A 24,036-nucleotide genomic window follows, 5' to 3' on the forward strand; every position below is an offset into this window, starting at 1 on the left:
AATTGCCTTCTAATTCTTCCTAACATCCTGTAGCATGAAAAATGAAGATATTCAGCTTCATTCAATCAGTGTAAACACTTTGACTCTATCCACTGGAGTCTTATCAGTTATTATCAGTGGGAATAGACAGACGCTTATTCTTGGTCAATTGGTATGACCTCAGTTTTAACGAGTTAAAAATAAACTTCCTCTGTCCATTTATCGAGGAAATTGGCTGACAGTTTGTCTATATTTCTCTTATTATCATTGACACTATGGGACATCTTTAACCTCTCTTAAATCTATTTTAAAAAGAGGATTTCATGCATTTAGTTGAAAAAAAAAATACAATTAAGAAAGAATCCAAAGGCTTAGATACATTCAGAGGTAAAAACATCTTGTTCTAGCACTACATATGAATTCATATTCATATATTAAAACCCACCTATTAGTGTGCACTATTTATGATTATAACTATTTTTTTAATAAAGAAAGAAAAGCAGCAGAAAGCCTGGCCTGTCCGTGTCCAGTCCTCCCTCTGCTCCTCTCCTCCAACACGGCTTGTCTCCTCCAAACTGATGTGTAGTTTCCGTTTAGTCACGTGTCTTTTTAAATGCTGCTGCTGAGTTTTACAGACCAGCAAGCGCTTTAGCCTGGATCTGTCAGGGAGCCTTTATGTGAAGCTGTCCCGATGCAAACCGCTCTGACGTTGAACCAAGCGAGGAAGTTGGGCTTTTTTTAGTCGTGTTGTCACATGAATGTTTGATTTGTCTGAATCTGGCGGCGTGACGCTACTACTGTTTTCTGTTGTTTATTTGAGAAAAAGCTTTACTGCACCATACTTTGAACTTGATTCATGTTATTCTGAAGTATAGGTTTTGTACTGTACTTTTATTTTGTTGTGCATGGGTCTGTCACAATAGCAAATTTTACTGCTGCCAACTCAGCAACTTTTCAGACAAAAAAATAAATAAAATTGGAATCGGCAGGTCAGGCTTGAAGATCGGTAATCGACCAGAAAACTGCAATCAGAGCAACTCTGTCAAAAACCACTCATTACGCTATTTTGGAAGTTCAAGAAAGTTTAATATTTTTGTAAATAAGTACATAACCCAACTTCTTTATAAGTTATTATTGATTTTATTTGTGTTTATTCAAAAGAAAATAATAAAACTTTACATATTTTAAGCTAGATTTATTTATTTAACATTGTGTAACATTCGCTTCTGCCTTATTTAATAATTTTTTGTGTTTTTTTTTCTCCCTAGCATCACCTCATACCAGACTCTACCTAGAAACATGCCGAGCCATCGGGTTCCCTACATGCCCCATTATGGAGACGGCTACCGCAGCATGCCCAGGAACAGCATGGCCCAGCGGGACAGCATCTGCAGCATGTCGCCCTCGCTCTACGATCAAGCCCTGGGCTCTTCGGCCGCCGAGAAGCGGCGCTCCATGCGAGACGACACCATGTGGCAGCTGTACGAGTGGCAGCAGAGGCAGGCCTACAGCCGGCAGTCGGGGCTCTACAGCAACATGGCCAGCCCCAAAACCATGATAAACCTGTCAGAGCACGCCGCACTGAGCCACTCCATCCCCCCCTCACCTTCACACGGATCGCTGTCCATGTACGGCGCCTACTCTCCGATGAGATCCTACAACATGGCCAACGCCAGGTCAGAGGTCGCCTCTCCGGTCTACAGGAGAGACCTGAGTATCGACAGACGGCAGCGGCCGCAAGTCAACAAGGTCTCTCAAACAGTTTTTATCTCTTATCTGAGAATGTTATAAATAGCTGTGGCTTTAGATTGTGTCTTTGAAAAGTTACATGAAGCAAACGACTTAAAGGAGAACTAAGCACATTGGAGAAGTAGCTCTGGTGAAAGTTAGGTAGGTATTTATGGAAGATCAGGGCCACTGAAAAGTAAAAAAAATCTTACTAGAATCCCCTGATTGAAGTCAGAAGATTCATTCTGACAGAATTTAAAAAATTAGACTTGTGACTTTTAACCCTTTGAAGACGAGGTCTAAATGGCCATCCCGGCGCGCAGTCTTTCTTCTCAGTGCGTCAGCCATGAAGCCATGTAGCGATAGCTAGCAAAACTACTACTAACCCTGCACACACCACAAACTCTAACTAACACACTTATAGTCTAAAAAACCCATCAAAACACTCTTAGTAAAATCCACAGCATCACTGCGCCCTAGTCTCTTGCCGTATCCAATTCCCTCCACCCTCGTCTCTTTCCGCATGCCTCCGTTCTACCTAGCAATAGACCGTCAACACATTTTCATTGGTTGTTTCGAAATGTGGTACATTTAGACCCCACAAAATAAGGGGGAAATGATCGATCTTATTTCTGGCTTTATTTTGAAGTAAATAACCACAAAACCAATATAAAAACACCACTTTTATGAAGTTTGAAGTCTGTGCTGTCCAACAGAGTTGAAATGAAAACTCTGTATGCCGTCCGTTATTACGAAGCCTTATAAATGCGTCACATGCTTTTACACCGCATGGCAGCCAGCGACTGCACTAATTAAAACTCTCAACTCTGACTCTTAAGTACTAAGAGAAAAAAAGTCCAAATTAAAATTCTGAGAAAAAAGTTAAAATTAAGAACTAAAAAATCAAAATTCTGAGGTTCAAGACATAATTCTGAAAAAAAACTTTACATTTTGATGAAAAGTCAAAATTCTGAGAGAGAAAAAAAAAATCACAATTCTGAGGTTAAAGTCAGAATTTTGAGAAAAACTAAAAATTCTGAGAAAAAATTCTTTTTTTTTTCCCCGACTCACCCTGATCCTCTTCTGTAGATTTTTGTAGTACAATAATTCTAAAAAACGTTCCGTTTTCGTGTCGTTTACAGATACAAAACAGCCCGTTAGTGGAAGCGGACTAGTTGAAACAAAATAACAACATTGCTCTCCAAAGCACTTTTTGCATGAAACACGTCCACAACACATCTCACAGATCTTTGCCCTGCAAAAACACCAAATATAACAAAGTATTTTTGTCTAGTTTCTACTGCAAATATCTTAACATTATTGAAATAAGACAGAACTAACTTAAAATTAACCTTTCAGCAAGATGTAGAAGCTTGTTTTGAGTCTTTTTTATGAGGCAGATTTTAGTCTTGGTGTAAATTATTCCATCACTGACAGAGAAATCTCTTCTTCTTCTTCTCCCTCTGTGTTTTGCAGTACGCCTACCCTCCCGACAGGCGATCGCTGCCTGCAGGGATCCCAGTCCAGACTATCACTGCCCAATCTCTTCAAAGCAAAACTGTAAGTCTTCATCTGTGCTGAGTCTCTTCCTCATGTCAGACTGTAAATGTTTATACGTCTGCAGCTCTGTGGAAATACTTTAAGGTTTCACGGTTTGGGTTGAACCTGACTTTGTTCAAAACAGTGCTATTTCTGTCACGCAGCCTTGCCTCTCCCTCTTCCTGTTTCACTCAGTTTTGCGCTCCAAGTTGAAGGATTTAGCAGCCGTCCTCTTCAGGAGCTCCTAAGGCTCGCATCACATCAGAGGAGACTTAAACCCCCCATGTCACTCACAACTCTCTAAGCCAGATCAGGAGTTTATGTCAAAGCTGCACACAATGCTATGTTTTGATAGAGCTGGTGAAGTGTGACCTGGATTCTGCAGCACATGCTTACTCCTCTGTTTTTAGCTAATGCAAAAAGCTTGTGTTCTTCCACTTGTAATAGCATGTTGGATAAAGTGCATGAAAACCCGACACATGGACATGCAGACAAACTCCTCTAAATCCTGGTGTACTCTTTCCTTTACTATTTAATCACGATTAATCGGATTGGTCAGGATTAATCGATTATTGAAATAATCATCTACTAATTTAGCAATCGATTAATCGTTAACTGGAGTTTACAGACTCAACAAAAGGCTATTTGTTGAAAGAACAACATACTCAGAGCAGTAATTATGCCAAAACTGGACAAAAATATATACATTTTGTATTCAAGATAAAAAAAAGAACCTTTGTAACCATTATACAAAAAATCTTACTAAGTATTTTTGTCTAGTTTCTAGTGCAAATAAGAGAAAACTAACTTACAAGTAACTTTTCAGCAAGATCTAAGAGCTTGTTTTAAGTCAATAATTCATTAATATTGATGAAAAGGTTCTACTTTCATTGGCAGATTATTTAACTTCTAACATGGGAAAATGTCTTTTTATAAGTGAAATAATCTGCCAGTGGAACAGAAACCTTTTCATCAATATTAAGGAAGTATTGACTTAAAACAAGCTCCTACACCTTGCTAAAAATTTGCTTGTAAGTTTTGTCAGATTTAAGGTGTATTAAGGTATTTGCACTAGAACAAAATAGTTGGTAAGATTTTGTGTTTTTACAGTGCATGTTCCACCCTGCTTCACCCAGGTGAAGCTTAGTTTTAGCTTCACCTGGTTTAAACTCTAAAAAGTTCTTACTAAGCACCTTTTGATATCCAAAACATAGTTAATAAATCAGTTCTGCTGTGTTAATATTAAGTCAAGCAGAACAGGCTGAGCTTTTCACATTATTTAAAGTATTTTTTTTAGTTCAGATGAATACTTTGTTACAAATGATTCCCTAGAGGAATGATATGTTGTTGCATTTTAGGCAGTAGAAAATGTACTTTCTTTTTTTTTTAAGAAAGGAACTGAACGTATCTTTTAAAAAGGCTAAAAAAGGCTCAAGTGATTAAATGAAAAATCTGCACAATGTGCCTTTTAAAAAAAAAAAATCCAATTAATCAAATAAGCAATAGATTAATCGATTACTAAAACAGTCGTTAGTTGCAGCCCTACTTCTCTCCGCCTCCCTCTCCCTGACGGTGTGTCCCTGTTTCATTGTGGATGTGTCCCCTCCTCTCTCCGCCCTCCCTGCAGCCTGAGGAACTGACTTTGCTGCTGATAAAGCTGCGGCGGCAGCAAGCAGAGCTAAACAGTATCCGGGACCACACTGTAGCACAGCTTATGCAACTAAACATGGATCACAGCAACCCAAAGGTCAGGCCCAGGGTCGTCTCTGCTGGCGTGTGGTGTATGTGCCATCTCCACCCACTCTCATAATCCATCTTCGTCCAGAAGATTTGGTTGGTCTTCATGCATGGCCGAGTCAGAACCAACACACTATAGGCTCGGAAAACGACTCTTTGTCGTGTTCGGAGGTCATATTTAAATTATACGCTGCAAAAACACAAAATATTACCGAGTAATTATAGTTTCTAGTAGACAAGACAAAACTAACAAGTAATTTTTCAGAACAACATAGGAGAAGATTGGGCAACACTTTGTTTGAAGGGGTTATATATAAGTCTTATGCAAACCCCTTCAAATAAAGTGAAATTGTTTTACGTCAGTAATTCTTGAATATTGATCAGAAGCAGAATGAAGACTTTTGTTGCCCAGTCTTTGGTAGAAAGAGGGAAAAGAGAAAACCGATGCCAATGATTAAGCTTATTTTAAATCATCGTGCAATTAATAGATTTTATTTGGCCTAACCAAAAGCAGTAAAGCATTATTTTAAATAAAATATGCTACTTTTGTAACAGTAGAGCACAATAATTTATCTTTGTGCGTTGATAATTTTCACTCTTCATTGTTTGGTCTCTTTCATATTTATCTTCCTGTGCTGTCAGGGCTGCATGGGGCCATTTTGTTATAATGCACACATCCAGCCGCAGACTCATGTTGTCACGTTCTACAGTTTTATATGGTGCCTGACCTGCTTTCTCCACATCGGCTTGTCCTGCTTCCTTTTCTCTGTGGCTATATTTGGATACATGACATGGTTCTGTGGTTCCTAAGTAAAAAAGAGACGCATCCCGGTAATAAAAGGACTTCTTTTTTCTCACTCTGTTCCTTTCTCTTTCCGCTACTTTGCTGCCGACTCTAGAACGACATTCTCTCCCATCACCTCCAAAGGAACCTCATGTATTTGGACAATCAGGTGGGGTAGTGCATGAATGCATGGCCTCCTTCCTGTGGTGATGATCTGAACTGATTCAATGTTGTGTTCATCAGTACTTTCTCTTCTCTTATATATAGAAATTTGTACATTTATGTAGTTTTTTGTTTTTTAGCTAAAGCCTTTAGTTTTTCCTTTCATCCATCTTAGTTTCCTTCCTTCTTTCATTTTTCTTATTCTAAATATTTCTTTATGTTAAACACAAAATCAGCTGAAATACCTGAAAGAAGTGAGCAACCATAGTGGCGTATTTCCTCTTGTTTTGATGGTATTTCACACTTAAAGCCTACTGATCTTCCCACTCGTTCATTCCTGTACTGGAAATGTTTATATTAAGGTGGTAATATGAAAATATCCACATCTCTAACCCATCTTTATTTGTATTTCCCAAAGAAAACAGCAGTTGCACACATACAACATTTAATTCACATATTACTCTTTTATCAGTTTATATGATTTACACAAGGTTTGTAGTGACATTTAAAGGGTCAAAGCAATGCTTACATTTTCTCAAAACTATGAATTATCTCATCCTTTTTCTTTCTCTGTTATTGCACGTCCTGTGGTGGAATCACTAGGGGTGTAACCATGCGCCACAAACTCTCATGATATTAAAATGGCATGATAATTATTGTCAAACTGCAGGCTGTCTCAGGAAGAGCCATTATTAGAAAGCATTGTGATGGAGATGTAATTGGTAAATACTGTAATGACAGTATCAGCTACAATAAATCCACATCTGCCTTCCTCCTCTGGTCTCTCTGCCTCCAGCGCTCTTTGTAGCGCGCTAATCTGTGTCAGCTATGGACATTTTCTGCAGCTGAACATCTGATTGTCAGTGGTGGGAACTATTAGCCAAAAATTTTCATGCACTAACACTAAAGAACTAATAGCAAACATTAGTTCTGCTAACACTAAAATGCTACATGGTATGCAGGAGAACATAGTTATTAGCAGAAGTGAATGCTAAGGCGTTACACCAACATGGTATTTAGTAGAACCTAATGATAAAGCACAATACTAACATAGTTATTAGCAGAAGCTAATGCTAAAGTGCTGTACTAGCACAGTTATTAGCAGAAGCTACTGCTAAAGCGCTATAAAAAACATCTTTATTAGTTGAAGCTAAAGCGCTATAGCAGCTCATTAAGAGGCTACTCTCCCAAGTTCTGATGGCCCTGAAAGAGACCATCATCTACTTCTCTGCTGATGTTGCAGCATGGAGAGGAAAAGCAGGGCAGAGCGCAACACACAGGAGACACACAGCGTGCATGTGGCAGCCACATGTGGAGCCATGTGGTGAAACACAACCTGGGATGTGCAGCAAGCTGGCTCCTGCCACACCCTTCCTGCAAGTTCATTTATTTCTACCCAGATCTGTTCATATTTAGATGCTCCGCTCTAAAATTGGGACTATTTTACAATCTTTTAATGTAAAATAGCCCATTAAAAGATTTGGACAAAATCTATCATACCAGTTATTTAACCTATTTGTGAAATTTTATTTTAATCCATATTTTCATTATTCTTTTTAAGCATTAGAACCTCCTAAAAATGATCAAAGCATAAAAGCTGCAATTTGAAGACTGGTTTTTTCGATTTTGTGATTAGCGTTAAATTTGCTCTAATTAAAAAGAAATCAAAACAAGATACTTGGGGTGCTTAAACACTTGATAATCCAGTGGACTGGGTTTGATTGGGGACCAAAATTGCAACATTTGTTGGATTTTCAGCTGCTGCCATTCACTTTAATGCTGCACTTTGTCAAAAGATCCAAACTGATTGAAAAACCAGTTCACCTCCTCACCTATGGGGGCGCTGCACCAAGAACCACTGAAGGAAACAACATGAAAACCTCTGAAGAAAACAATCAGCGCAACTTCCTTCTTCACAGAATGTAAACAAAAATGGAGTAGCATCAGATTTTAGCGGCTGTAGGATTTCTCTTACGTCTCTTGCTAGCACTAGACTCACGTCTGTTTTGGTTGTGTTTACCCAGAATTCACTCTGAGTTTTCCCAAAAATATTGCTTAAGTCCTGCCTCATGAGCATAGTGCTGTCTTGCCTCCTGAGCTAGAATGCATCGTTACACCCCTAACCACCACTGTGTTTGTAGATACATTCTTTCAATAATCAATCATTTAAATCTGGTACATCAAGCGTTCATTGTTTAAATTAAAGCACACACGTGTTATTTGGATTCTGTGAAAAGTCTTATTTTCTCCCCTTCTCTGAAGCATGTAATGGGTTTTATAAAATGCACAAAGCAACACTAATGCATTCATGATAATTATCATTACAGTTTGCCTCTATTTGTCAACAGAGAAATAATTACCTCACATTATTTTACCACAAACAATTGAAGGCAACAGTGGAGCTAGCTGCTTTAGTACACTGTAAAAACACAAAATATTACCAAGTATTTTTGCCTGGTTTCTAGTACAAATATCTTAGTACACTGAAAATAAGACAAAACTAACTTGCAAGTAACCTTTTAGCAAAATATAGGAGCTTGTTTTAAGTAAGTAATTTCTTGGTATTACTTATTATTTCACTTATAACAAAATATTATTCCCCTTTTATAAGTGAAATAATCTGCCAGTGAAACTAGAACCTTTTCCCCCATATTAAAGAGTTATTGACTGTAACAAGCTGCTATATCTTGCTGAAAAGTTGTTAGTTTTGTCTTATTTCAAGCACCAGAAACTAAACTAAAAATACTTGGTGAGATTTTGTGTTTTTGCCATTTAGTATTAATACAATAAGTTAAGATTTTAAGAGGAGCTTTTCACTTCTAAGACATAAATCCTCTTAGTGCTTTGCACCACAGTTCAGTTTGTAAGTTTGACTTATTGCCTCTTAGATCTACATCCATTCCTGTCATTTCTGGACGCACATGTTTATGTCTGAGTCGCCTTCGTCGGAGAGGCGTAATCATGCTGTAGCTTTTGTCTCAGAACTCAAGTTCAGTGCTGTAAACTTTCTGACACTTTCTGTATCGCTCCTCTTCACACTGTACTAGATGAAGGAAATTGACCCTTTAATCGTCTTGACTCACACTTTGATTGAGAACTCTGCCCCAAGGCCTCAAGTTTACCAGCAAGTAAGGCCAGCCAAAGGCGTTGCTCCAGCTCATCCTCACCAGTCGCTGCCGTTGTTTTGCAATGCTCCTCCTTTTTGATGTCCAAGTCCTCTCGGCATCTTGAGACTGGTCTCTTTGTTTTGTTTGTTATGCTAGCACCTCCTCATCCATCGCTTTTGACTGTTCTCTTTATTAGGAGAAGTCATGTTCTCGTGGGCATGACTTTCAAGACGAATAAATCCGATGTATGTGTTCTCGCCACTGTTCAGTTTAATCCCCCCTCTTCATTTTCAGGTTTGTGTGTTGGAGGTTATATAAAGGCTGGATTCACATTTTATTTGCATTTTATATTAATTAGAAATGTTAATTTATTTTGGGTGACTGAAAAAGTTAGACTCTTGGATTCATTACACAGAGAAAAAAATATTTCAATCAGCTTTTTTATGTTAAACATGATGATTGTGGCTTACAGTTAGCAAAATTCGGTTTCTACTTTTGTTTCACATCTTAATAACTTTTCAATATTCTAATTTATTGAGATTATGCTCACAAGTGTAGACCTCAATCATTATGCAGTCACTCCCCCAGCCATTATAATATTTCAGAAACCATGTACAGAAAGTCTTCACCTGTATGAGTAAAATGTTATTTTCTCAAACTTATTTAAGTGTCTACATTATCACTTCTTCATTTTCCCATGTTAAAGCCAGAAAGATTATTTATTTTGCTATCATTTTACAGTACAAAAGAATGGAGTCATTTGTGTTTAGCAGTTAAGATTCTTTATTATTCCTAAAGTCTGAGTCCAACATTTAAAGGGGACCTATTATGCAAAATTCATAATTTGGCTCACTTTTATACTTCTGTTTGTTCGCAAATGCTTTGGAAAACAGTCCGAGCAATTAAAAAATAAACAAAAACAAACACCCTGTCACTTTTTGACAAGAAGTTAATATTTTTGGGTGTGTGGAAAACAAAACAAAAAGCCCGATTATTAAGTCATATTCAAGGGGCACTGCACTGTTACCTAGCAACCCCAGCCAAGCCCATCCCCGTTACCTAGCAACCCCAGCCAAGTTCCAGCAAGCTGGTTTAACTGCTGTATAATACATTCTGTAAAAGACGAGTGTTTTGCTTTTGACTTACTATCAAGGAACCACTTGCTGCATTTTTTGTTGGTCGTCCAAGAGGCTCTTCTAATGCTTTTCAAAGATGTACGTATAATTGCGCGTCTGTTTGCAGCTATTTTTATGTGCGAGAGCCAGTAGAGAAATATATATGTAATATTGGTAATTATCGGTTATCAGCCAAAGCAGCAATATTAATATCTGATATCAATGTCGGCTAAAATTTTCCTATTGATGTGTCCTTAAAAATCTCATTAGATCGGTTAAAAACAAACATCCAGACGGTTTTTGACATTTAATCCATGTTCTCTGGTGTCTGGAAAGTGAGCCATTTCAACAACTTTACACATATAGCATCACAAATCAGCAGGCACTGCCCTTCACCTAGTAACCCCAGAGAAGCCAAGTCCCGTTACCTAGCAACCCCAGCGGAACTCCACCCGTTACCAAGCAACCCAAGCTGAGTTCAAGAACATTTTGTCAGAACGAACTGACTAAACTAACGAAAAATAATTCTGTGCAAAAAATGTACAGACCTATCCTAACCTGTCCAAGAAAGCATAACAGGTCACCTTTAAAGTTAACATACTGCAGGTTATATAACCACTCAGCACTTCAAATTATTCTGGTATATTCTGAGTAAACCTTCCTTTACCATTCTCTCCCTTCACCTCTTGTCAAACAGCGGTTGCCCTGTTATTGACATCACTTTGCCACCTCTTTGACCCCCTCTGGGACCCGTCTCACTCCTTCATTGACATACCGGCACCACTCCAGCTAGCTGCATTCCCACCTGTCGCGTAGCCAGAAGTCTGTGTCCCTCCCCTGTCCTCCTCCCCATGTCGCTGGTAGTCCACATGACCCCACCGTGAGGCTCTCCGGGCTGCAGGAGAGCGTGCATGTTCTCTGTGGAATGCCATGTGGTTCCTGCTGCTTTAAATGTACCATGTGGTTGAGCAGAGGGAAAGTGTGTGAACCACTCAACGTGTGAGAGGAATGTTGCCGTAGAGTCTTAAAATATTTGGGCAGTGAGTAATTTTGTGGGTTATTTTTTATTTCTCTCATATTGGACTTAAAATTAACTGTGAAACCAAACAGGTCTTCTACCAAAACAAGTAAGATAATTGTACTTCAATAGTAAAAGCTGCAGCAAACATTGTATTTACGCTGCAAAAACACAAAATCTTTCCAAGCATTTTTATCTAGTTTCTGGTGCAAATATCTTAGTACCGTTTAAATAAGACAAAACTAACTTACAAATAACTTTTCAGCAAGATATAGGAGATTGTTTTAAGTCAATAATTCTTGTATATTTATTAAAAAGAAAAAGTACTTGTTCCACTGGCAAATATTTTCACTTATAGCAGCATACTTTTTCAATAGAACTAGCACTTTATTGACTTAAGCTATAAGTTTAAGTCAATAAACTTAAACTAAATATAAACTTAACATTTATATTTTGTTCCTAAATCTTTAGAGATGCATAAGCTCCTATATGTTTCTCAAAAGTTACTTTTGTCTTATTTCAAGTGTATTAAGATATTTGCAGTAGAAACTAGATAAAAATACTTGGTAATATTTGGTGTTTTTTCAGCGTACTCTGTTTGTATCTGATCTTTTGCTCGTTCTGCTGTTTCATGTCCAATGTGAGTAGAAACATAAATCAACTCGGAAATAAATCACTGTCTCAATATTTGAGGACTGTATTGTTTTATATTTTTAAAGAGTTGGTAAATGTGTGTTATGTGCACATTATTTTTGTGGAAACGAGGGATCCAATGCAGCTGAAATCTAATGTTTCTTTCGTAGTCTAACAAATTGTTTCAGGACATATTTATTCACTTCCATAATCTGTCACATTTTGACCTCATTAGTGTTTTTTGTCTTCAGATGAGTCAGTTTAAGGGGAAAAACATTCATTTCGATCTGCATCTGTTGTTTACACAATACATTTACACTTTGTTCCTATGCACTTAGAGATGCATTGATTTTTTATTTGCTCTGTCAAAACCAATATTATCCTATTCTTCCTTTAGAAACTACAATATAAGAAGATAAAAATGCAGCATACAGAATATTTCTTCTCGTCTTCCTGCTTGGAGTAAACATTTATTATTTCTTTTGGACGTGACTACACCTTGCAAAGCAAGTTTTTACCAATATTCAGAACCAAAGATAGTGATTCCACAGCTTTGCATCTTTGTTAGCGATTAGCATGAACAACCAGAGCTTGACTTGTCGTATAAAACATCTTTATTCTAAATGGCTTCTCAAATCTTTGTGCTTTTTTTCAACCTTATTTCTAAACACTTCCAGGATACAGTAAAGAGATCCTGACCCAACATAATGGTCCACAGTGAAGAGTTTTGATGTGTTACTTCGACCAGATCTGATGTTTTAATTTTCCGCCAGCTTCTCACCAGTCAGTGACGGCCAAGCTGAATATCGACACACAATACATTTCTTAAGTCTCAGTCAAGGCGACCCACTAGCTTGACCCAGTTACACCAGTTCTACCAATGTGAAGACATTGACACAGTAAATAAATATCTGACATCTCTCTCATCTTTGAGGATTTCAGAAAATAGAAATAATTTTGGTAAATCTAATTGACCTAAAAACAAGAGAAGTTTGGTCTGACTTAACTTCAGACAGTGAGAAAAAAATAAGTGTTTTCAGTCGGTGTATGTAAACTTCTGGTTTCATGTTCATGCCTTCCTTTCCCGTTTCCGATAATACGAACTTGTCTCACTGATGGAGAAAAACGACCTGAGAAACATGATTCACAAGCTCCACCTGCAGAGAGAGATTGTGTTTGGGCCGTCTGCTTTCCATTGCGGGTTTTGGGTAATGTAGGTTTTCTGATGTGGTGAATTATGAGCTCCCATTCAGGGTTTAATCTTCTGGCTCAGTGAAAGAGCCTTGAAACGGCACTGCATTAGATCTCCAGATCCTACAGTGTATGTGCAGATCTGTTACCTCCATCTAAAGCTACGCTCGTCTTCACAGATGAGTCCAGAAGACTACAGGGAACCGGTCTACACGTACATGCCAGAGGTGGAGGATATTGATGTAAGTTCACTCCTCAATTACTCATTTATTCATTCATTCTGCTGGAAGATATATTTTTTAACTTTTGTTCTCTGTGTGTATGTAGAGTATAATTAGCAGGCTGTGTGAGCAGGATAAAGTGGTGAAGATGCAGGAGGAGAAACTTCAGCAGCTGTTAAGGGAGAAGGTGAAGAGACATTTGTCATCATTAAGTCCTCAGACAAAACAGCGGCACAGAAAATGACAAATGGTGGCGTCATTTTAAAAAGAATAAAGCTAAATTATATATGCAATGTAGTGTTTATTTGTTTAAAATTGTTTATTTTTGTAGGTCTTTAAAGAGTTGAGAGAAAATTTAATCCGACACATTCATTTGGTTAATCACAAACCAACTTAAAACCGGGTTACAAGTTAGAGAAGTACGACAGCTTATACTACATTGTAGACAGAAAATAAATGGAGGAAAATTCCACCTTAAAAAAACACAGAAGTTTTCTCAAAACAAGGAAATTTCTGAGCTCCAGAAGTTTAAAAAAATAGCTGAAAGAAACTCTGTAATTTTGAGATTAATCTAAAAAAAATTCTAGAAAAAACATGGATGTTTTGGTTTCAAAAGTCAAACATTTTTAGCTTCTCAAACTCAGAAATTTCCATATCTTTTCTTGAAAATTTCAGATATTAATCTCAAAATGTACTCAGCTTTTCTACCAGATTTCTGAAAGTTTTAGTCACACCCAGACATCGTCGTTGGGTTCTGATTTGAGATGGTTGAGGCTACCGCTAACTGGCTGCTAATATAATAAAAAATTAAGTTCTGTCACCATTGCAAATGTATATCTGATGACCTGTGTGTGCTTTTTTCTAGCACACATTGGAGACGGCGCTTCTGTCGGCCAGCCAGGAGATTGAGCTGGGCTCAGAAAACCCGGCCGCCTTGCAGGGCGTCATCCAGCAGAGAGACCTGCTGCAGAGCGGCCTCCTCAGCACCTGCAGGGAGTTGTCCAGAGTCACCGCTGTGAGTTCAGGCTGTTCTCTCTCTCTCTTTTTTATGTAATTTAAGATGAAAGTTTTTACCTTATTGTTTTCTCTGACTCCTAGGAGTTGGAGCGCTCCAGTAGGGAGTCTGAACGGATAGAAGCAGAAGTGATTGTAGCAAAGAACAATTTACTGCAGCAGCTTGAAGCTCTTGGTAGCCCACAGGTAAGATCCTTTATCTTCCACGAATGACAAGTTAATGCAGCATTAACACTGAATACAGAACGGTAAATTTTAGAGCCCCAGAGAAAACTCAGCGAGGTTTTTTATTGATGCCTTTGGCAAATACAAGGTTTCTGCTTGAGGGCTCTTGGCTGAATGCAAAGTGAATTATTGATGACTGGATTGTTTTGCAAGTTTTAATCAAGTCTGTATTTTATCTTGTCTTTTATTGTGGGAAAGTGTAGCAATAAAGAGCTTGACTCTCATTCATTTCAGAGCAGAGAAGTCAGACACTTGCATGTCATTTTGGGAAACCTTTATTTCTCACAAACCTACTACTGTTAATCACAAAAAGTTAATCCTATAGAAAACTTATGGGATTTTCTGAGTCACCAAGCAGCTGCGTTTCCATTAAAAATGTGCAAAAACCTTTTGTCGAAAATACAAAATTTTGCAGTTGTGTTTCTATTAAATAAGAAATGAATTTAAGATCACACTTGTATAAACTTGTTCACACGATAAGTAATTAAAAAAACATTACAGCGACAGATGTAAATAGTTACATGAGACATGTATGGCTCTAGCACTCATCATCTATTAGTCAATCAGATGAGATGTTGGTGTTTTATTCAGGTGACAAGCCCACAGCGGTGGGTGGTGTTTTAAGGAAATTAGTCAGTAATTTTACAGAAGAGCTATGGAGTCAACAAACTTTTTATGAACTGTGGGATGCTGTGAAAGCTCTGGTGGAGCCAGAAAAAAACAAAAGCAAGCCGTCATCCTCCTACTACTTCCTGTTGTCTTCTTTGACGTTTCCACCAGTAGTAACATCCGGTTGAAGAAGAGTGTAGAGCGAAGATATGGAAATCTCACGGCTAAATGTCTTATACAGTGGTAGGTAGAGTACACAAATATTGTAGCAGTGCTTCAACATATTTTTACTGAAGTAAGAGTAAAAATGTATTTGGTAAAAGTAACTGATGAAAACATCAGTCATTTAATATTTAAAAAAAATACATAATGTTATGTGGAAACGTTGATATTCTAAAGACCAAAAGGCAAATAATTCACGTAAATAACATAATTACAAAAAATCTAAATAAGGCAAAAGGAACATTTTTCCAAATCTGTTTCTTTCAATATCAAACTTATGAAACTTGAACAAAACCTGCAGGTGTGTGTCTGTGTCTGGTGAATTTCTGGTTAAAACATGTTTGTTTTTCATTCAGTGGGTAGAAAATCCTGAAATTTTACTCAAGTAAGAGTCGTGATACTTCATAGGTAAAAATACTCCTAAAAGTAAATGTTTTCCAAAAAACGGTATTCAATTAAATCTGAGTAGATGTAACCAATTACTGCCCAACTCTGGTTGTACATGCTGACATTGATGCAGCATCGGTCAGACCAGTAACCTACTGGTTTGCTTTCTCAGACGGAGCCTCCCAGCCAGCAGCACGTCCGCATCCAGAAGGATCTCTGGAGGATTCAGGATGTGATGGAGGCCCTGGACAAACAGAAAGCTCAGAGAAATGCTGCAGACGGGACGGGTTTCTATGAGTCCAATTCCAACTTCAGTAAGCACAAAAATGAGGTGAGGCGCTTTTCAACTTTGTTGCAACAACTAATGATTAATCAGATAAAAAACTGGAACGTTCTGAATCCAATATAAACATTTTATTCCTTAAAATGTAACAGCTTAGCATTCTTTTAGTGAACTCTGAATTATTTGTATCAAAGCGGCTGCAGCTAAAATGATCTTTCAGCAGATGCCTTTTATATGAGTCTATGTACTCTCTAGTTAATGATTAATCGATTACTAAATTAGTTGATCATTTCAAGAACTGATTAATCACGATTAACAGCGATTACTCAGCCCTACATTTCTTAGCCTCTTAAAGTAGCACATAAATGGTTCATTTTTGTCCTTTTTGTTTTTTGATTTCTTTACAAATCAATGTAACTTTTTCAGTCAGTGTACTCAAGTTAATAATTAATAACTTACTAAATTAGTTTATGATTATTTCAGGATTCGATTAATCTGATTAATCATTTCTGCTCTACATTTTTAGCCTTTCCTCTTGAATCAGAACAGAAATTGAGGTTCATTTTTGTCTTTGTTTTTATAAATTTCTTTGAAAAGTCTGAATACTCCAGTTAATTAATCTATTTCTGAATCAGTTGATTATTATTTCAATAATCGATTCATGGTTAATCCAATTGATTGTTTCAGCTCTACATTTTAGCCTGTCCTTTATCTAAACTGAAATTTGGTTTAAATTTTGTCTTTTTATAGATTTCTTTGAAAATCTTTTCAATTGTTTGAGTGTGTACACTCCAGTTAAAGATTAATTGATTATTAAATTAGTTGATGATTATTTCAATATTCGATTCATCATGATTAATCATTTCAGCCCTAAATTTGTAGCCTGTCTTTTTGAATAAGAATAGAAAAGTTGCTTCTTTTTTATAGATGTTTTTTTTTTTACCAATTAAATTAAAACAATTAAATTAAAGCAATTGAACTCTGAGACATATTCTCTAGTTTAAAAAAAAAAGTGTTTAATCTTCTGCAATAATGTGTCCAGAAATAGCCGGTGCCTCTTGCCCGCAGCATAAATCGCCCTAAAGATTCACATCAGTCAAGCAGCAACAATAGAGGAGGCGCTATCTGGCTAATCAGATGGTCAGCACACACCATGGGCTAAAACGGCTCTGCAGCAGATGGCTGCTGCCCTGATCCTGCATGGTGGCACCATGTGTCCCTTTGCTTCCTGTCCTGTAATGCCCTATATAATCCCCAGGAGGACTCGGCACCCCCGCGGCCGCCTCTTCCCCATTCCTACGAGCCGAACTCCCCTGTCGTTCCCCCTCTGCCCGCCTCTCACTCTGGTGCGCGGCCCGCGTCACTCCACAGGCCGGAGGACAGGAAGGCCAATCAAAGGAATAGCTCACAGAGCGTAAGCTTGTTGACCTGTTGACCCCGCCGCCCTCAGCCGCTTCATCACATCCCTGAGTTCACTGGATTTGTTTAATTATTATTATTTTTTAGTTGGGTCACATCCATGTTCCTCAAAATGCTTCCATCTTTTTTGATTTAGTTTCATTTTTGAAGCCAAACCTTTGCTTATTTTCTGTCCTTTTGTTGTGTCATCTTATTCTGTTCATGCTATAAATGAGGGATGCAAGTTATTGATTAATGAGTTGAGCTAAAGTTGATTGATCTTTAGATTAAATAATAAGCAGCCATTTTCTTAAAAACCTTAGTTTTCTATTTATCAAGATGGACAACCTTCTTTACATAACATAAAGGCCTACATTTTTATAATATCCTGAATTAAAGCATTATTTTGTCAGCTGTATTAAATACTGACTGGATACACAGAAAATGGTGGTTTTCTCAAATTAATAAACTTTGACATGTTTATGAAATACAGAGTTGAGTAAAGTATCCAAAAATTGTACTCAAGTAAAAGTAGCACTACTTCAACATATTTTTACTCAAATAAAGGAAAGAAGTAGCCGTCCAAGAAATGACTCAAGACTAAAAAAGTATTTGGTAAAAAATCTACTCAAGTACTGAATAACTGATCAAATTATCAATCATTTAATGTTTAAAAATTACATTGCCAGATGGACCAAAATGTAAAGTTAAGTGGAAATGTTGGCATTTTAAGGACGAAAATGGCAATAATTCATACAAGTAACAAAAAATAACATCAGACAAAAAAAATTCTTCAAATCTGTTTCTTTTATAAAACTTGAACAAAACCTGTGTGTGTCTGAGCCTGGTGAATATTTGGTTAAAACATGTTTGTTCTTCATTCAGTGGGTAGAGAAACCAGAACTTTTACTCAAGAATAATGATATCTAGTGATAAAATTATTCTACTTACTAAGTAAAAATTGTAGTAAAAATACTCCTAAAAGTAAATTTTTTCAAAAAAGTTACTCAAATAATGTAATTGAGTACATGTAGCTAGTTACTGCCCAGCTCTGACTAAATATAGGAAAACATGATCCTCTTGAGTTGCTGCATAGAAAAATAGAAAAAGTTTGGACTGTTTTTCTTTCCTGTTCTGGGATGGCCTGCCATCTTTATTTCTGTATCAATTGACTCTGCTTAACGCTGACCAGCAACGCCCTCTTGTGGATGACGGTAAAACTACAACACTAAAAGAAGGTCCTTATTAGTTAATTCATAGTTAATCAATTGGAACTCATTTTTATCCAATAAACCATTAATCGACAATTAATCATGAGTTGATTAATTGTTTGCATCCCTGCTATAAACCATGCCTAAGTTTGAATTTGTCCACCTGCTTTCTAACTGAATGGTAACTACAGTCGCATGTATTTCTGTTCTCCATGTATGTTAACTTTGTTTCCGTCTGCAGGGTCCCGACTACAGGCTGTATAAGAGTGAACCAGAGCTGACCACCGTGGCTGAGGTGGACGAGAACAACGGAGAGGACCGATCTGAACACCCGTCTGACAGAGAGCATGCGGGAAACAAAGGTGGGAACCAGTAAAAAACATACTTCTTAATGGTTTAGTGCAGATCACTGCACCCGTTATCTGCAGCAGATGTTTGAGGTTTTATTTTTAACCTCGCGTTGCCTCCCATTCAACCTGCTGCACTTTTGATTTCTGTCAGCTTAGTTTACCACCTGCCTTGATGACTGTAGCTGCCTGCTCATTTTTCACGTAGTACATGGTTTTCACAAGTTATTTTCACTTGTGAATTTATGGGATTTTTCTGTTTATATGACCAAACACTGCACTAATCTTTATAAACTGATTATCTATTGTTATTTTTGCCTGACCAAAAAAATTTTATTAGAACAGTGCAAAATTTTCTGCAGTCAAATTGACAGCCAGTTGTGACCAAAATAGGTGGAAATGATTTTCATTTGAATTTTGTTTTTTATGTCAATTTACAGTTTTACAAAAACCCTTTTTTGGCCATTGCTCACCATGGATTTGTTTGCCATATTTAGAGACACCCAGCAGATCTCAGTGAGAGCTGGTCTTACTATGAACCGAACTGCTTTAATATTCTTACTAAAGTAAAATCCAGCCACTGAAGTTTCTGCCATTTTTTTCCTCCACTCACCTGCATGTAGCGAGTTTGGCTAGTTGAGACTTATTTTAATGACTAATGTCAGTTTGGTGGCATAACTTATTTTATCATGCTGTAATAAACACTCTTTTGCTTACAACATGCTGGCTTATGTTAAAACGGCAACAGTGTGTAACCATGGCAACCGGCCATGGTTTAAAGGGAAGCTGGCTCTTTTTTTACATCCACCATGTTTACAAACAACTAATCTCTCTATAGATATTGCATCTTTCTGATACTATTTGAATTTTGATAACGTTTTTTAGTATGTTTCTTTTACCTCTCCATTTAGGCATGTCTTACCCTGTTGGCATCGTCCCACCCAGAACCAAATCTCCAGTGCCTGAGTCTTCCTCCATCGCATCTTACGTCACACTGAGGAAAACCAAGAAGCCTGATCTCAGGACGGTCAGTCACCAAACGTGGATCAGAAACTTAATCTCAGTGTTTCAGCTGTTTAATCTGTAGAAATGGAACAAAATTACTGTTTTTGATTCTATCATGGTGAACTTTTTGGAGGCAGCTGTGAACTTGACACCATCTAATTTTCTCAAATTGTATTTATTCCCATTTTAATTGTGTGCAAGTTGTGCAACACATGGCCAGGCTATTACTCATGCTCTTAAAGCAGCTTTATGCAGTTTCCAGCCTCAAACACTATCATTTTACATACACCAACCATATCATTAGTGCACCACGCAGAAGGGTGTGTCCCCTTCCCAGTGTGTCTGCATGGCTTTCTGTTTAAAGAAACATGAATATATAACACAATTTATCTCTTGGTTCATCGAAATTCCAACTGGATTGTTTCTGAAGCTAGTAAGGTTTAGCTTCGGTCCAGCTTGGACGGTACTTGGACTTAACACCAGGTCCACATCTGCTAGTCCTTCAGCAAAGCAGAAACCGGAAAATTAGCAACTTCACATCATCAGCCTCTCCTATTCAGGCAGTAATAAGCCCCGAGCCCTCAGAGCGCAGCCATGTGTGTCTGCAGGAGCGTGCCAGCAACAGCAGCCAGGCTGTTTGGGCTTCACCTCAGTCTGGTTCACAGAACGGAAACATTAATAAAACATCCAACAGTCTAAGAAGTCACTTTTTCTCTATTGTTGGTAAATTTTACAGTATATTCAACAATCCCCAGTTTTACAGTTAAAGCTGCGTCAGGGGGGCTGACCTAACTAGACCGTGACACCATTTCCCCTCACATAAAAACAAGTGACTGCTGTGGCAATATTGTCGCAGTGCTGGACGTCTTGGCCATATTGTTGTGCTATTTTTAAGCTGTGCGTGTCGTGTCACAGGGTCTGTACTTATGATAAAAAATAAAATTATGAGAATAAAGTAATAAAGTCACAATCTGAGAATAAAGGAACCTTCATAAATTTTTACGACTGTCAAAGTGTCATTCAGTAAATAATGACACTTTTAGTTCAAAGTTTCACCAAAAGTTGTGTTAAAAGTTCATTAAAAGTATCAACTTTGCATTAAAAGTGTCATCATTTACTGAATGACACTTCAGGTATAAACATTCATGAATATTCCTTTCATGTTTATGACAGTATCATGCGCATCCTATCAAATAAAGTGTTACCATTTTAGTTTTATTTTAGTTTAGCATGTCCCTGCTGTGGAATGTAGAATACTATCTCAAGATATTATTAACAACAGTTATAAATTGTATCATAAAACGGTGAGTCTAAACTGTCTTTTGTAGTTGAGTTGTATTGTTTTTATCTCCAAAGTGTGCTGCTGGAACAGTTTGAAAACTGACCTTGAAAATGCTTGACAAGTGTTTGAACTTTACTGTGGGAAAAGCCAGTGGCTCTCTGCTTTGGGTCACGGTTCAAATGAAGATTGTGTTTTGGTGTGTGTCTAGGACCGGCCGCGCAGCGCCGTGGAGCAGCAGCTGTGCGCGGTGGACGGCAGCCGGCCCAGGATGAGCGTGGAGGAGCAGATGGAGCGGATTCGCCGCCACCAGCAGGGCTCCCTCAGGGAGAAGAAGAAGTCGCTGAGCTTCCGGGGAGGCAGCCTGGAGAACACGCCCTCACGCAGTCACTCGTTCAACAGAGAGAATCATTTCCACAGCATGAAGGTGCTGGTCCACCGACACCCATTTAATGATTTAATGACTCATACTCGTGTTCAGTTTTCTTTGAGTTTGGATCTGCAGATTTCAATGTTTTATCAAAGGTGACCTAATCATAGCTTTGATGTTACGTCAAACATCTGTGAACTTTGTAACTGACAGCCATGTTGGCAGGCAGTTGCTATGGAGTTGCTATAACAACAACAAAAAAGCCACAAGCTTTACAGTTAACTCTCTAGTCATTCCTATCTACATATGAACTATATAAATGCATTCCACATAATACTCTATTACAACTTTTGAATACTCTGCCCACACCTGTGTAATACTAAGATAGATGTCAGTGATATTTACTGCTGGACTAACAAAATTAGCTTTTCTAATTTTCTAATGCTTTTATCTGCAAGCTAATACAGCCTACATGTATGTTACTACATGTACTTACTCTGTAGATGTAGTAACATACATGTTACTACATATAGTAACATGTATGTTACTATATGTACTTACTCTGTACATGTAGTAACATACATGTTCCTACATGTATGTTACTACATGTACTTAATACTGTACATGTAGTAACATACATGTTACTACATGTACAGTAGTAACATGTACTACTGTACATGTATTCCCTCTTTATTGTGTGAATAAAGAGTACGAAGTCTTTATTCACACAAAGCGTTCGTACCTGCTTTAAAAATTTGCTTAAACATTGATTGTATACGTCTATAGATTTTAGGCCGTTATAATCTCCGACCGATTGGTGAATTTTTCCTTACGCGCCACATCAAATCCTGTAATTTTTGTCTTTTTTTTCTTTGTTTGTTGTCATGTTTAGTCCCAAATGAGGCGCAGAGATGAGGTGATGAGCAGTGACATTCAGGAGCTGGAGGCGTCGCTCAGACACCAGAACTTGGTGAGGGAGCAGGAGACGCCCGCAGAGGAGATCGCCCGCCTCAAAGAATCCTCACAGGACGATCATTTCAACCTGGACCGAGAGGTAAACCGACAGAACACCAGTCACCACACTCTGGTGCAACTAGACAGGTTTGGTGTGGTGTCAGCTAGGGCTGAAATGATGAACCGCATTATCGTGATCGATTTTTTTAAAATAATTGTCTTATAATTTAGTAATTGTTAAATCGTTAACTGGAGTACGACGACTCTAAAAATAGCCATTTCCTGAAAGAACAGCACAGTCAGAGCAGTAATCAAGACACAATACAAAAAATAAGTACATTTTGCATTTAAACTGAAAAAAATAATATTTTTGAATATATTCTACCCATAACTCCTCAAGTGGCAGTTTTAGCATCACCTGCTTCAGATTTTGTATAAAAAAAAATAAAAATCCTAATAAGCACCTTTAGCCACCCAATTATTAATTGAAAAAATAATCAACGGGAAAGTATACAATATTTTTTTAGCATCCTTTGCTACAAATGATCAAACATTCACTGAAGGATTACTATGTTATTGCATTTTAGACAATTAAGTTATTTTTGTTATATTAAAAAAGGGACTCAATTATTTGCTTATCTCCATTTTTTAATGTATTTCTATATTGTGTAAAAAAGGCTTAAGTGGTTAAGCGAAAAATCTACAGAATGTGACTTTTTTTATCTAAAGATTTGATTAATCGTCAGAATAATTGATTTCTAAGATAATCATTAGCTTCAGTCCTAATGTTAACACACAACGGGTGAGGAAATCTATTAAACTCTATCAGTATCAGTTTTATTTTCTTTATTTGTCATCTGCAAAGCAGCTGATTTATATGAAATGTCTAACAGGTTCTTGTTTTTCTTTCCCAGCTTTCTGTTCCAGACAAAGTTCTGATTCCTGAGCGTTACATTGAGTCAGACCCAGAAGAGCCGCTGAGTCCTGAGCAGGAGGCCGATAAGCGGCGGAAAGTGGATCGTATTAAAGCCCTAATAGCAAAAAACAGGTAAATATACACGAGTCGGTAACATTAAACTATGGATATTTCTGTTCAGGCACTTAATAAGAGAAATATTCTGTATATAAATGAGCTTCTTGCAGCTAAATAATATTTCTCAGCAGATTGAGTTATTAGGCTTTACAGATAAACTTAGAGGTTACTAGAGGTGTGCCGATCGATCGGCCACCGATCATAATCGGCTGATTTCCGTGAAAAAGTGCATGATCGGTGATCGTCGATCACGGTCTCTTTTTGCCGATCACACATACCGATCACCTGCATCTCATTTCTCAGCCTGCCTGTGCAGCTGGTCTCCTCTTTCCTTCACACTGCGCCAACGCGCAGCAACAAATCCTAAGCGATGTGGAACTATAACGCACTGAGTGAATGGGGAGGTTTGCGTTTTGCGGCGGAAAATTGAAGCACGTCAAAATGCATCAACACAACAAATCTAAAATGGTATAAAAACAATGCCA

At 37.7% G+C, this 24,036-nt stretch overlaps 1 protein-coding gene across 12 annotated transcripts in view; it reads left to right on the forward strand.

Moving 5' to 3' along the window:
* LOC103466386 (pleckstrin homology domain-containing family A member 5-like) overlaps window positions 1–24,036 on the forward strand; it is a 116,058-nt gene that overhangs the window by 87,327 nt on the left and 4,695 nt on the right. For 7 of the 12 annotated variants that reach the window (XM_008411911.2, XM_008411910.2, XM_008411909.2 and 4 more), the window contains 16 exons: window positions 1,248–1,728; window positions 3,184–3,267; window positions 4,874–4,993; window positions 5,883–5,936; window positions 8,977–9,057; window positions 13,173–13,235; window positions 13,321–13,401; window positions 14,080–14,229; window positions 14,313–14,414; window positions 15,844–16,002; window positions 17,213–17,368; window positions 18,805–18,925; window positions 19,822–19,937; window positions 21,406–21,621; window positions 22,457–22,618; window positions 23,433–23,566. In XM_008411911.2, coding sequence (XP_008410133.1) covers window positions 1,248–1,728; window positions 3,184–3,267; window positions 4,874–4,993; window positions 5,883–5,936; window positions 8,977–9,057; window positions 13,173–13,235; window positions 13,321–13,401; window positions 14,080–14,229; window positions 14,313–14,414; window positions 15,844–16,002; window positions 17,213–17,368; window positions 18,805–18,925; window positions 19,822–19,937; window positions 21,406–21,621; window positions 22,457–22,618; window positions 23,433–23,566 — 2,280 coding nt within the window. The remainder of the gene's footprint in view (window positions 1–1,247; window positions 1,729–3,183; window positions 3,268–4,873; window positions 4,994–5,882; window positions 5,937–8,976; window positions 9,058–13,172; window positions 13,236–13,320; window positions 13,402–14,079; window positions 14,230–14,312; window positions 14,415–15,843; window positions 16,003–17,212; window positions 17,369–18,804; window positions 18,926–19,821; window positions 19,938–21,405; window positions 21,622–22,456; window positions 22,619–23,432; window positions 23,567–24,036) is intronic. The other 5 variants (XM_008411916.2, XM_008411912.2, XM_008411914.2 and 2 more) reach the window with 5 other exon arrangements.

This window comes from Poecilia reticulata, linkage group LG6 (genome assembly GCF_000633615.1).
Source record: "Poecilia reticulata strain Guanapo linkage group LG6, Guppy_female_1.0+MT, whole genome shotgun sequence".
Lineage (NCBI taxonomy): Eukaryota > Metazoa > Chordata > Actinopteri > Cyprinodontiformes > Poeciliidae > Poecilia > Poecilia reticulata.